We start from the raw sequence: 12,243 nt of genomic DNA, 5'->3' as shown, positions 1-12,243 counted from the left end.
GCTGGTCATTTTTAAAGCAGCCCTTGAATGATATGTATGCCCTGAGCAAAATCTCTGCTGGAGTGAGAAGAAACCTTATCAGAGAGGTAGAGCTATTTTCGGAGAAGCCATCTCTCCATTTTACACTTTCAAGGACATGGGTTTAACAGAGCCCCACCCAGACTTTTTATCAGTGACTGAAATATGCCAAGGCCTCCCTCATTTAGGAAGAGAGAACTCTGTGGCCACCCTGGGCAAATTACAGCTCAATTCTCCTGAGAGGTCAGTGTCTTTCACAATGACTTACATCTAAATGCTTCTGATTGATCTCATAAATGATCTGCAAGTGTCGAGGCAGCAGCTTCTCCACCAGTTCCACTGGCCAGCGCTCCAGGGCCTCTGGGAGCACCGTGTGGTTGGTGTAGGCAAAGGTCTGCTTCGTGATCTCCCATGCCTGCAGAAGACAGGGTCAGTTGCTGGCCCTTCAGAGTACACCTCCACAGAATCAAGTGCTTCTCAGCGCCCACTGTGTGCCACAGGTGTTTCTGAATGTGCATAGTCAGGTGTACTTGATTCTACTGAGTCTGGGTAAACTGTTACACTTTATTTTTTCAGGGAAAGAAAAAGCTTTTTGTAAGACTATCTGATAAGATACTAGACAGCATTTTGATAACCCTTCTCTGTTGTCATTCCTTGTCTTTCATTATTAAGTATCAATTACTCAAAGCTGGGGTATAAAACCTTAAGTAACATTTAGCAGACACAAAATAACGTTTATAATTTTGATTCCTAGGCTGGGGACATCACTCAGGCAGTAAAGTGCTGGCTTTAAAAGCATGAGGAGCTGAGTTTGGTCCCCAGCATCCACATTAAACAACAAAATCACTGGGAAGGCAGAGGCAGGAGGATCCCTGGGCTCACTAACCAGCTACTTAACAAGAGACTTTGTCTCTTATTAAAACCAAGGTGGATGGCCCCTGAGGAACAACACCCATGGCTGTCCTCTACATGCAAGCTTGTGCACCCCCAGCTCCCACCACACACACATAGAAAACCCTGACCCCAAAGCTATAGGGGCACTCTTTTAGTTAGTTGTCTTCTGGTGCTAGATTACTTTCAAATCATTTGATAAACAAAATATGTTCAACACAGCATAATCCTTAACACAGCCACTGGTGCCCCTGGCTGCACTTGCTTGCATCTGTTTAGTTTTTAGTTCTATTTCTTGTAGAATGAATGCTAAGGATGGAGATACGTTGGCATCAGGGCAAACCATACCTTCAACTGTGCGAGTCTAGCAACAGAAACTTATTTTGAACACAGACAAAGGAGCCTCTCAGGAGTCCTGTAGCCCAGATAGTCTGAATGGTTTAAAGACAAAGAAGCTGGGTTATCCAGACCTTGGACCATGGCAATTTTTCAATGTCCACAAAAATCCTCATCAGCTCTGGGATGGCGAGCGCAGGATGTGTGTCATTCAGCTGGATGGCTACCTGGGTAGAGAAAAGAAGGCACGGAGGTGAATGACGGCCCAGGGTCAGGCTTCCTGTCCTCACAAACATCTGGAAGAAGCCCTGAACTCCCAGTTTCTGGGAAACTCTGCCTGCCTAACTTTCTGAGCACCAGGAGAGAGTAAATCTGATGGAAGTCTTCCCTGTGGGCCTCCCCTATGGCCACAGTCTGAACTAGGGGCTCTCAACCTCTAAGTTGTGACCCCCTTGGGTCAACAACCCTTTCACAGGGGTGGCATATCAGATATCCTGCATATCAGATATTTACATTAGGATTCATAACAGCAGCAAAATTACAGTTATGAAGTAGCAATGAAAAAATTTTATGGTTGGGGGTCACCACAGCATACAGAACTATGTTAAAAGGATGAATGAAGTATTAGGAAGGTTGAGAACCACTGGTCTAAACACTCACCTGATCTGGAAAGGCATCAAACACGGTACCCACGCCATCCTTGGAGCCGAACTTGGAGGCCTTGAACCGTCGGATGACATCCTGCAGGGTTGCAGCCACCACAAAGTACTCCTGCTTCAGCCTCAGCTCCTTTCCTTCAAAAAACTTCAAGCCAAGGAAACCGAGTGAGAGAGGGTCGCAGGGGAACTTGACCAAAATGTGCTCAGTGTCCCCTGCCTGATGTCTGTGGAGAGGTGACAGGGTGAAGGAAGAAGTGTCAACTTTTGCTTCCCTAAAACTCTATTCAAATGACAGCCAAGAGCTCTTGGGTGGGTGTCTGGATAAAAGAAAAAGAAGCTGGAAGAGATGTGGTAACACTTTGGGTGTTTTGTTTGTTTTTAAACAAAGAATTTCTTAATATAGTTTTTTAAAAGGGATCTATTTTTGTTTTTACTTTGAGAGAGAAAAAAGTGTGTGTGAGTGTGTGTGTGTGTGTGTGTGTGTGTGTGTGTATGTATAGTCAAGTGCAGTGCCTTCAGAGACCAGAGGAGGGCATCCGATTCCCTGGTTAACAGTTGGTATAACCTGATTGGGGGAACAGAACTCAGGTCCTCTGCAAGAGCGGGACCAGCTGTTACTGTCATCACTCCATCCCAGTAGAAACATCTCCTTATGGTGAGAAACAGGTGGGTGTGTAGAAATTCAGCCAGAAGATTAAAAAAAGCCAGCTCTTGGCCTGCTAGTATAGAAGAGCCGAGACACACTTCAGTTTGTGTATCAGAATTCTCCTGCTGGGATGGGGGATGCTCAGAAACTGGCAGCACTGATTCCTTTGAAAGTAGGGGTAGAGAGGAAGAGAAAGCTCATCCGAGAGCTGCCTATGGGACAGCTGACCTTGGACCTCAGACCCTACAGTTGAGCCGTTTCCTTTCCCAACTTGGACAGGAGCAGGATTTTTAGGAGATGGTAAGTCTCCAGTGAAAGCCACAGTTAAGGCCGGGTGCCAATGATCTCATACTGAAAAATGTGTCTGGGGGTGGAGAGTGAAAGTGGATAGGTTGAGTGTTGTCCTTTCCCAACCAGGCTGCCGAACACAACCAGCCACTGTTGGCTCCACCAGCATCAACTGATCATTCACAGAAACTAACCGGATCAAAATGACGCTGGACACTGCACTTGTAAGCAAGAATAATGGCAATACAAGTAGAATCTGTTCTGTATCTAGGCAAACAGTGTGGTCAGGTTGCAAACACACAAGGTCTCAAGAAAATTCAGCTCATAGACACCCATTCCCAGGAGTCTGGAAGAATGTATACCACCAGAAACTCTGAGCAAACCCAGAACCGCAAGACACAGGAACCTAGAAACAATGACCTCAAATGGGAGGAAAGCACAGCCCTCTGAACAATGGCAGGGACATGAATTTACACTTAGCAAGCACCAGTTGAGGAACCCTGTGAAGACTCTGCATTCATACAGAGAGAATGGATGGGAAACTTCTCTGTGATGGAGGTGGGAGGGTGAGGCTCAGGCTTGTCTTTAGAAGTCAGGGACTCAAACAATGGAGGACATAGAAAAAAATCATAAAGTAGAAACAACTTCATGGTATTACTTCATGAAGTTACAGCTTCCTGAAAATAGATGACTGCTTACCTTCCCAAACTTGTCTTTCCAAACATGTATGTCTTTGATAAAAATAAAAGAAACAACTTCATTATTAAAATAAAATTGTCTGGGGTAATAGTAACAATGAGACTTTTTAGATGATAGAATTAATTTTTTTTTACTTTCATTTACCTTTTTATATAGCTTAATTTTTTGATGGCATAAATAGTGCTGTACGATTTATAATGAAGGTATTATTCTAATAATAATAAAAAGCATAATGACCCTGCTTATGATGAAATTGAGCATCTATGAATCTAGAGAATTATTCAAGTCCTAGAAATGAAATTATCTCTGTCTTTAATAGCAGGGAGATAGAAGTGAGGACAATTTCTTTAAAAATTTTAAGGCACAGTACTTTTAGATCTGGATGATCTAGTAACTCTTTGTTTGAGTCCTAAGGACGAGTCAGACTTCGTGAGATAAACACACAGGGTCAGAGTAGTTCCTGAAGATGTGGGTGAGAGGAGTCCATCCAATGCCCCTGGACTCTTAATTCAGGGCAAGGTCATGGCAGAGGAGCCCAAGCATGGAGACCAACTAGGGAGCAAGTCAGGCGTGGCTCAGACTCCATGTCTACCCTGCACGTGATCAGAAAAGCCTTTCAGGGCCTTAGGCAGAACACATGACTCACTAGAGGTGGAGCAAGAAGAACAGCAAGATTCTTATAAGAAAGGTTGAAGTGTGGACACTGGCTATGGCCATATTTAAGAAGAAAAGTATTCTTTATAACCATAACACACACACACACACACACACACTGAAAAAGCAAAGTAATAACAAGACAGTATCTCAAGGGATACTTTCACCCAAAGTCCTACTATTTTTCTCTTAAATATCATGCTCACTTAATAAATACACCATGCTAATTACTACAGATGAGAATTTCCGAACCAAGTCAGGCTTAGTTCTGATAGAAGGTAGTCCCTTCCAGTTACAGAATTCTGTAGACCTAGTGTTGGCTGGTGGAAGACTTGAGTCTGAACACATTCTTACTCTGACCATCAGAGGAAAAATCTTGTGCTCTTGGGTTAGTGACTCCTCTGAAATGCACTGACAGAAATGTCTTTCTCCAAAAGAAAAATGACATATCTCATTAGGTTCCTGAAAATGTTGCAGCAAGTCGTCTCCCCGCCCCCCCGCCCCCTTAGAGCCTGTGATTCACCAAGTGAAAGTCCAGTCCAAACTGCATTCTGGTCCCCAGAATCTTTGGCTTCTACCATTGTTGTGAGGCAGACTACTAATTTGGTCACCTCTGAAATTATTTCCAAGAAGAATTGTTACATCTTCAAGAACTTAATTTCATCCATAGAAAAGTTGCATTACATGTGTTTAAATCAACTAGGAATTTGCAGAGGTCTCTGGAAACCAAGCTCCAGATATAAAACAAACACTAAGTCCTTAAACTGTCCATTCTGGTATGTTTTTGTCAGTACTTGGAGGCAAATGCAGGGTTATCCTCAAAGGTTCAAGGTTAGCCTGGCTTACTTAGTGAGCTCCAGACTATCTAGTGCTAGATAAGAGATCTTGTCTCATAAAGAAAACCAGATCAAGGGGCAGGCTCAGTGGGTGAAGCACTTGCAGAGGGAATTGGGGGACCTGAGTTTGAATGCCCAGCATGCTTGGGAGTGGGAGTCCTCTGTGATTCCAGTGCTTTTACTGGTAGATGGGAAGTAGAGACAGGAGACTCCCTAGAAGGCAAAGACTGACATTCAAGGTTATCCTCTGACTTCCACATATATGTCATGGTGCATGCACATGCACATGCACAGGCAGACAGACAGGCAGGCAGACAGACATATACACAGCTTTTAGAATAACATTAGGACAACAAGCTGCAGGAAAAGCTTAAGGATCCAAGCTAATGGCAGAAAAAGAAGGCATTAGTTCTCTCATCTGATCTAAGGACCACTATGACTTCCCCCAGCCTGGGGACAGAAGACCAGTAAGGAGAGCATGGGAGGAGACTAGGAAGGCAACCTTCCCGATTCTAACTTTGCCAATGAAGATTCTATCTGGACACAAAATCAGCCTTCCTTAACATTTCATTCATCTTTTATATCCAGCTTCTGTTTTGAAATACATCCTTATGGCTCTTCTCAATTGATGGAGCCACTAATGAAATCAAAATACCAATCTGATCTCATGAATTGTACAGATTTGTTTTCCTTACTTGACGGAGAGAAAAGTTACAGAGGGACGCAGCTTATTCCCCCCCTCGCCCCCCCCACACGTTTCATAGGGTACTGGAGAGGCGCTGGGAAGTAAGCTGTCCTAGCTGGCCCTGGGTCACTCACATTATCATTGGGGTAGAGCACTCTGGAGATATTCTCAGCCAGGTTTCGGTCCAGCACAGCCTGAATGTAGTCTCCAACATTAACTGAAAGGAATGTAGAAAAGTAATAAACAGACAAGCTTGCCATTGTTGGAGCAAGTTCCTTGATCTCATTCAATGTCCTGCCATGCACAACTTCTAAAATTTCTAAAAATCCAAAGGGTTTCAATAAACTTTAACACTGGGCTTCCCAGAAGAGTTCAATGCCAGACTGATAGCTTTAAAAAATGTTGCCCCCACCACAAAGTGCAGCAGGGACAGTTGGCCCTGAGGTCCTGAGAATGGGAGAGCTGGCCCTGACCCTCACTGCAGCACTGGGGAAAGTGGGGCCTGTCCCTCACCTTGGCAACACAGTGGAGCTGGCCCTTATGGTGAAGGCAAGGGTAAGCTGGCCTCAAGGGCATCAGAGCAGGAGAGCTGACCCTGCCCCTTGCTGGCTGTAACATTGGGTGAGCTAGCTGGGTCAGTGCTGGATAGTTTGCCCTGTTGGCGTGGGTACAGGCGAGCTGGTGCACTGACCAACTAGGCTACCACCCAGGCCCAGATCCAGAGCTTTGGGTTGGCCCAGCCCAGCATCTACCCTATCTATGAACTGCCAGAACCAGTGAAAGGACTGGTCCTGGAGATCCAAAGCTTCAGGACCTCTATGACACAGGGCAACAACAGGATATCTGAGAGGAGTTCCATGAGAATCCAGTATTGATAGTGAAACAAACCTATGACTCATTGCAATGAACATTTGCAAGTAAAGAAGTGTGGACAAAAGGGAGTACTGTGGGACACACTGTGAAACACTGCAGCTTCCACAATGAGACTTTTTAAAAAAATTCTATCTTGTTTTATTTTCTTTTGAGGGAGAGGTTGCAAGGGCAGAGCATAGATATGAAGAAACAGGGAGCTGAGTGAGATTGGCTTGCATCATGTGAAATTCACAAAGAACCAATAAAGGGTTTTAAAAAAAACTTTAAAAAAATGTGTTCCATAGCAGCAAAAAATAACTATTTACCCAGGCATGGTGGCATGTTTTTAATCTCAGTACTCAGGAAGTAGAGACAAGACAGTCTCTGTGTGTTCAAGGCCAGCTTGGTATACATAGTGAGTTCCAGACTAGCTAAGGCTACATAATGACACTTTGTCTCAAACAAACAAACAAGCAAACAAGCCTTCTCACTTACTGAAGATCAAAGATCAGACACTCAAGGCTTTTCTCTTAACCTCGATTTGTCTCTAACCGGCCATCAAGATGCAATGTACACAAAGAGAGCAGAGACCAGGCTGTACGTACAGTCTTGAAGGTTAAAGTCATTTGGTGCTCGAGCCGACCAGAGGCGCATAGTGTTCACAGTGTTGTTCATATAGCCAGGCACAGGGGTGTCATAAGGCAGGGCCAGGACCACCTGTGGGGTTAAACATCAGCAGTTACAGTTTCTCAAGGATGATGATGCAAGTTGAACAACGGCTAGAGACTGCAATGATCTTTAGTCCTGACTCCACCACACACTCAAATTGTGTAAGTCCTGAGAAGTGTGTCTCAGGACTGGAGGCAGTATTGGAGTCTCTGGGTTACATAGCATTTCTATGTTGAATTCCTATGTGCTTCTTGCCCTGAAGGAGGGACACTGGAAGGGTCTGCTGTGGTGTTAGTGGTAGAGAAGGGGTTAAGATAATAAACTATGGTGTAACCGCAAAGTGATGCACATGAATGTGGCGCCCTGAGGGCAGCAGCTGTGCTCTGTGTAGGGCATTCAACGTCTGATGTTGAGTATGCTAAAATTCAACGGAACAGCAAAGTGATGGAGGTACATCCTGCACGGCATTTAAGATGTGCTGTGCTAGCCAGCTCTCTTGATGTTTCGGAATGCTATTTTAGTGACCCCTATAGTGATCTGCCAAGTCAGGTGATAATTAGCTGAGCTGGGTTCAAGATGCCAAATTTGGAAAGTCTAGCCCCATCTTTGTGACAGCATTTCAGACAGACGGACAGGGATGTGAACTGATTCACAGTACATTTAAAATTCACATGAAAAACGACCCATTTCCATTCCTTGTCTTATCAGCATCAAGGTTCAGGGAGGAGGAACGGCAGAATGATTGTCTGGGAGGATGTGATACTTTGTTTGGTCCAGCCCACTCACTGGGACACTATGTAACAAAGCACCCTTACTTCAATATCTTTCACAAGGAAGTAAAGGTCTTTGCAGATCTGTATAGATATTTTCAAGCAATTTGTCACCAACCAGGAGATGTCATTTGTAGATTAGGAATGACTCCTGGTTTAAACAAGACTTGCCTTTCTGCTCCCCCCAGCATTGCAGAGGCTGTCCAAGGAACTCCCAGCATGGCTCCCCTTTCAGAAGCTACAGAGAGAACGTGTCCCCTCATAGCTCACCCCAAGGCTGTGTATCATCTCTGGGATGCTCCAACAGGTTCAGAACACTACAGTGTTTCCAAAAGGTACACTTTAGTCCCTCAGCACGACCACTTGCTCAGAGCAGCCCTGCAGCCTACATCGGAGAACCCTTCCTTGTCCCTCTTCTTCAAAGGTGGCAGCCCTGTGCCATGAAGATGTCCCTCTTCTTCCTGCTGCTCCCCTCCATCATCTTACCTAGGTTTGCTCTGACACATCACTAGCACAGCTAATTCTCTCTGGTATCCATTTCCCTTGGGACCCGAGTTACATAATAGCAAACTGCTCCACTTATTGGAAGCCATTCCTTGCATGCTCAGAGCATGTCTGGCCTCATGCTCTCTAACCTCACCACCTATGAATGTGGGGCTGATCCAGGCGATGACTCCCTCATCCATAAAGTCCTGCAGGATTTTGCCTAGCTCATGTATGTCATCTCTCACCCACAACCTTGGTCCTCTAGATTTAGAAACAAGTACTTTCTAGATGAGTTTCTAGATTCTCCATGAAAGCAGAGAGCTAAGCATCCAGAGGATCTTTGTAAAAACAAAGCAGCAGGCCCCATCATATGAATGGAATGCTTCGGGTGTTGATTGTGTAAGCTAGATAATTTTTGGATAGATCAGAAGCTAATGAGGTTGCAGGTACCAAGCTCTATACCACATACTAGTTTAATACCAAATATATGTACAGTTTCTTAGACTGCATTAACTGGTCTGTTTGCAGCTCACATAACAGCGTTTGTGACCAAGCATTTGTAACTTAGACTGTGGCCCGGTATTTAACCACCATGAAAAAAAAAAAAAAAAAAAAACAAAATAAAAGAAACAAAACAGGGACTTACCTTCAAGCCTGAGTCCTTGTCTATACCCTACATCATTTTATTTGTGTTAGCATCTCACCTGTCATTTGAGTTCACATTCAGATAGGAAACATTTTAATGTCTTATTTTTTATGAACTTTGGATATTTGTCTAAGGATTAGCAAAATAAACCAATAGTTAAAAACAGAAATCAGCTATAAGCCAGGCATGGGAAAGCATGCTAGTGCATTTCATATGTAAGGACATTATCTTAGTGGGTTTTCACTAAGGTTTTAAAGAATGGCTAAGATAAACATCAGCCCAAAAGCATCTGTATGAAGCAAATATATCCAGTGAAGCTGTGCTGATTGGACCAGGCGGCCCAAGAAAGAACAGAGTCATTTATGGGAAGATATGACAACAGAGAGTCACAGGACTAGATATGATTCTGTGACAGGGCCATATGCAAACGGAATGGTAGGACAAATGCTCTTGAAGAAACTGAAGCATCACTTTTCTAGAAGTGACCTGACATAGATCACAGATCCTGCAGAGCATTCGGCTGAAGCCTGGATCCTCTTTTGAAAACTGCAGTACTAAAATGTAGAGTGATGGGCTGAGAAAAGGCATTTAAAATGACTCTACTTTGGTATCAAGAACTATTATAGAACCAGAGAGCTAAGCATCTGGAGAGCTAATCACGCTTAGTATGATGGAACTGAATAATCTTGGCAAGCAGATTGCAAAATGACCCTGGTAAATCAGCCAACCTCAAGGAAGTCACTTCTCTCTTGACCTCAGTGCCCTTTTCTCCTAAAAGAACAGGAAGTATGAAGACAAACATGTTCATTTATACAATCCCACTCTGCTATTTGATACATAAGATACAGCTTGATTCCCTCCCCTCCTCTTTCTCTCCTTCCTTCCTTCCTTCCTTCCTTCCTTCCTTCCTTCCTTCCTTCCTTCCTTCCTTCCTTCTTCCCTCCCTCCTTCCTTCCTTTGTTTTTTAAAACAGAGTTTCTCTACATAACCCTGGCTTTCTTGGAACTCTCTCTGTAGACCTTGCTGACCTCAAACTCAACAGAGATCCACCTGTACCTCCTGAGTGCTGGGATTAAAGACGTGTACCACTGTGCCTGGCCAATACTTCATTCTCGATACTGTGTACACGGCAGTGCTACACCTTGTATGGTCAGTGTAATGTCCACCATGCTGTGTAAAATAAAATGCTTGTCATGAGAGCCCGATTACCTGAGTGTCGACCCACTTTGTCCCTGTCTGGGTGTGCTCTACTCTTCCGTAGAAATGCACGGGCAGCATGAATTCAGGACGAGCCTTCTCCCAAGGGTTCCCATGCCTGAGCCAGTCATCTGCCTCTTCTACCTGAAAATGGATAAGGCTGAGAAGTCACTGTTCAGGGGAAATAGTCCTAGCCCTTCAATTATATCACAGTAAAGATTTCTTTTACCAAAACTCAAGAGTTCTGCTTTGGAATGAAAGTATACCAGGTCTTCTAACCTTATTTTGTCCTTGAGCCTGTAGCTGTGTCTTACATCCTAATACAGCAATGGCCTTGCTCATTGACAAAAATGTACATGTTGTACATGTATGACTATATTTATCATGGCAACCCTAGAGGAGTGAACTATGACTTTGATCTTTACAGAGATGAGAAAATATAACAGCTCATGGCTATGCAGAAAACAATGACAGAGCCTATATAAGCCTTTGGATAATCTAAGCATTAGAGTCTCATTTGCACTGAGCCGGTGTGGTTGGTTAGATGGTCTGGGCAATGCCCAGCCTTGCAGAGACAGCATGGAAGATGGGCAGAGCCATCTCCCATGCTGGTGTCTTGTGGGTGGCAGGGCTGGTGTTTCTGGCTGGCTGTTTCTAGCTGCAGCGTGCATGTGCTTTCTGGCCAGGCAACATGGAGGCTGAGCTAGACAGAGATGCTGCAGCTTAGCCAGTTGGCTTGACCAGAGGCTGTTTTTGAAATATTTATTTAACAGAGAGGTAGACAGCTTGGTCAATGTGAACAAGGTGTTCCTCTTTCTTCTGCCATCAAGAAACAAAGGGACAGGGTAGCACCTCATACCTGCCCTGCTCCAAGTCTGAGTGGCCTGTCCTCTTGTGGGGGATACACTCTTAAGTGACAAAGCAGCAGCTGACCAGTCTTAATGCCATTACATGTTGGCTTCATTTGTCCCACCCCAAAATGGCTGTTTCAGTTTCCTGTAGCTAACACATTTTGTAAGGAGCCCTGTTTGCTGATTTTCATTCCACATCCTTTGTTGAATCAGAAAGGAGTCAGTGAACAGAACTTAAAATTTTCCCAGGCTGATTTCTAAGGTGGATTGAAAGGTAGGAACGTCACAGCTACAGGCTCATCACAGCAGGCCCAAGGAGGAGCCACAGATGCTGTGAGATGGGAAAACCCCTTCTTGTCTTTAATTTCCTCCTGTGGATGAAGAAAGCAGGCTGTGAATGTAGACTTTCATGTAACCACAGGGATCTGTGAGAGCACTAATCACTGAGGTATATGAACGTGTGGAGCAGGTGGGAGATGAACTTTGATCCTCACATCCAAGCGGGTTTGGGGACTCTATTCCACCCCCAGAGGCTCTGGAGGGATCATTCACAGCATCTGTGGCTCCTGGGAATGAAAGGGCTGGCTTCCAGACTGAGCATCTCCCGGAAGACTGACTCTGAATCCAGTGAAGCAGAAGTCAGCTCTGGCATTGTACTGGCGATAGGATTTCAAGAACCACTTTCTCCCTCAAATGTGGGGCACAGAGATGAACTGTGCCAAGAACATGAACAGGTGCCAAGAAAGCCAACAAGTTTTGCTTCTTCACAACATAAATGATCTAAAAATCATTTCTGGGGAACTCCAATAATTCAATAAAGATGACTAGAGGCTGGCTGGGCAGTAGAAACCATGAGTCTGGCTGTTAATGGGCTTGGCACTCTTAGCCTTCCATGGGAGCCTGTTTAATGGCATCCCTCTCTTCCTTCCAACAGCCATGTATTTGCATGCAGGACTATCACTGATCGGGTTCCAGGTTCCTTTAGAGTTGTGGCAAGAACAGAATTTTAACTGTGTAATAATTTTCTTCAGAGGTTCAGTCAACACATTTTATGCAGATG

At 44.4% G+C, this 12,243-nt stretch overlaps 1 protein-coding gene across 1 annotated transcript in view; it reads right to left on the bottom strand.

Moving 5' to 3' along the window:
* The window catches only part of Pygl (glycogen phosphorylase L), a 33,643-nt gene that overhangs the window by 8,337 nt on the left and 13,063 nt on the right, over positions 1 to 12,243 (bottom strand). The window contains exons 5-10 of the mRNA XM_034514568.2: positions 10,345 to 10,476; positions 7,170 to 7,281; positions 5,847 to 5,929; positions 1,906 to 2,049; positions 1,380 to 1,472; positions 287 to 433 (exon numbers count right to left, since the gene is read on the bottom strand). Coding sequence (XP_034370459.1) covers positions 287 to 433; positions 1,380 to 1,472; positions 1,906 to 2,049; positions 5,847 to 5,929; positions 7,170 to 7,281; positions 10,345 to 10,476 — 711 coding nt within the window. The remainder of the gene's footprint in view (positions 1 to 286; positions 434 to 1,379; positions 1,473 to 1,905; positions 2,050 to 5,846; positions 5,930 to 7,169; positions 7,282 to 10,344; positions 10,477 to 12,243) is intronic.

This window comes from Arvicanthis niloticus, chromosome 11, assembly GCF_011762505.2.
Source record: "Arvicanthis niloticus isolate mArvNil1 chromosome 11, mArvNil1.pat.X, whole genome shotgun sequence".
In the NCBI taxonomy this organism is placed as follows: Eukaryota; Metazoa; Chordata; class Mammalia; order Rodentia; family Muridae; genus Arvicanthis; species Arvicanthis niloticus.
This window is presented reverse-complemented; position numbering and strand designations above follow the sequence as displayed.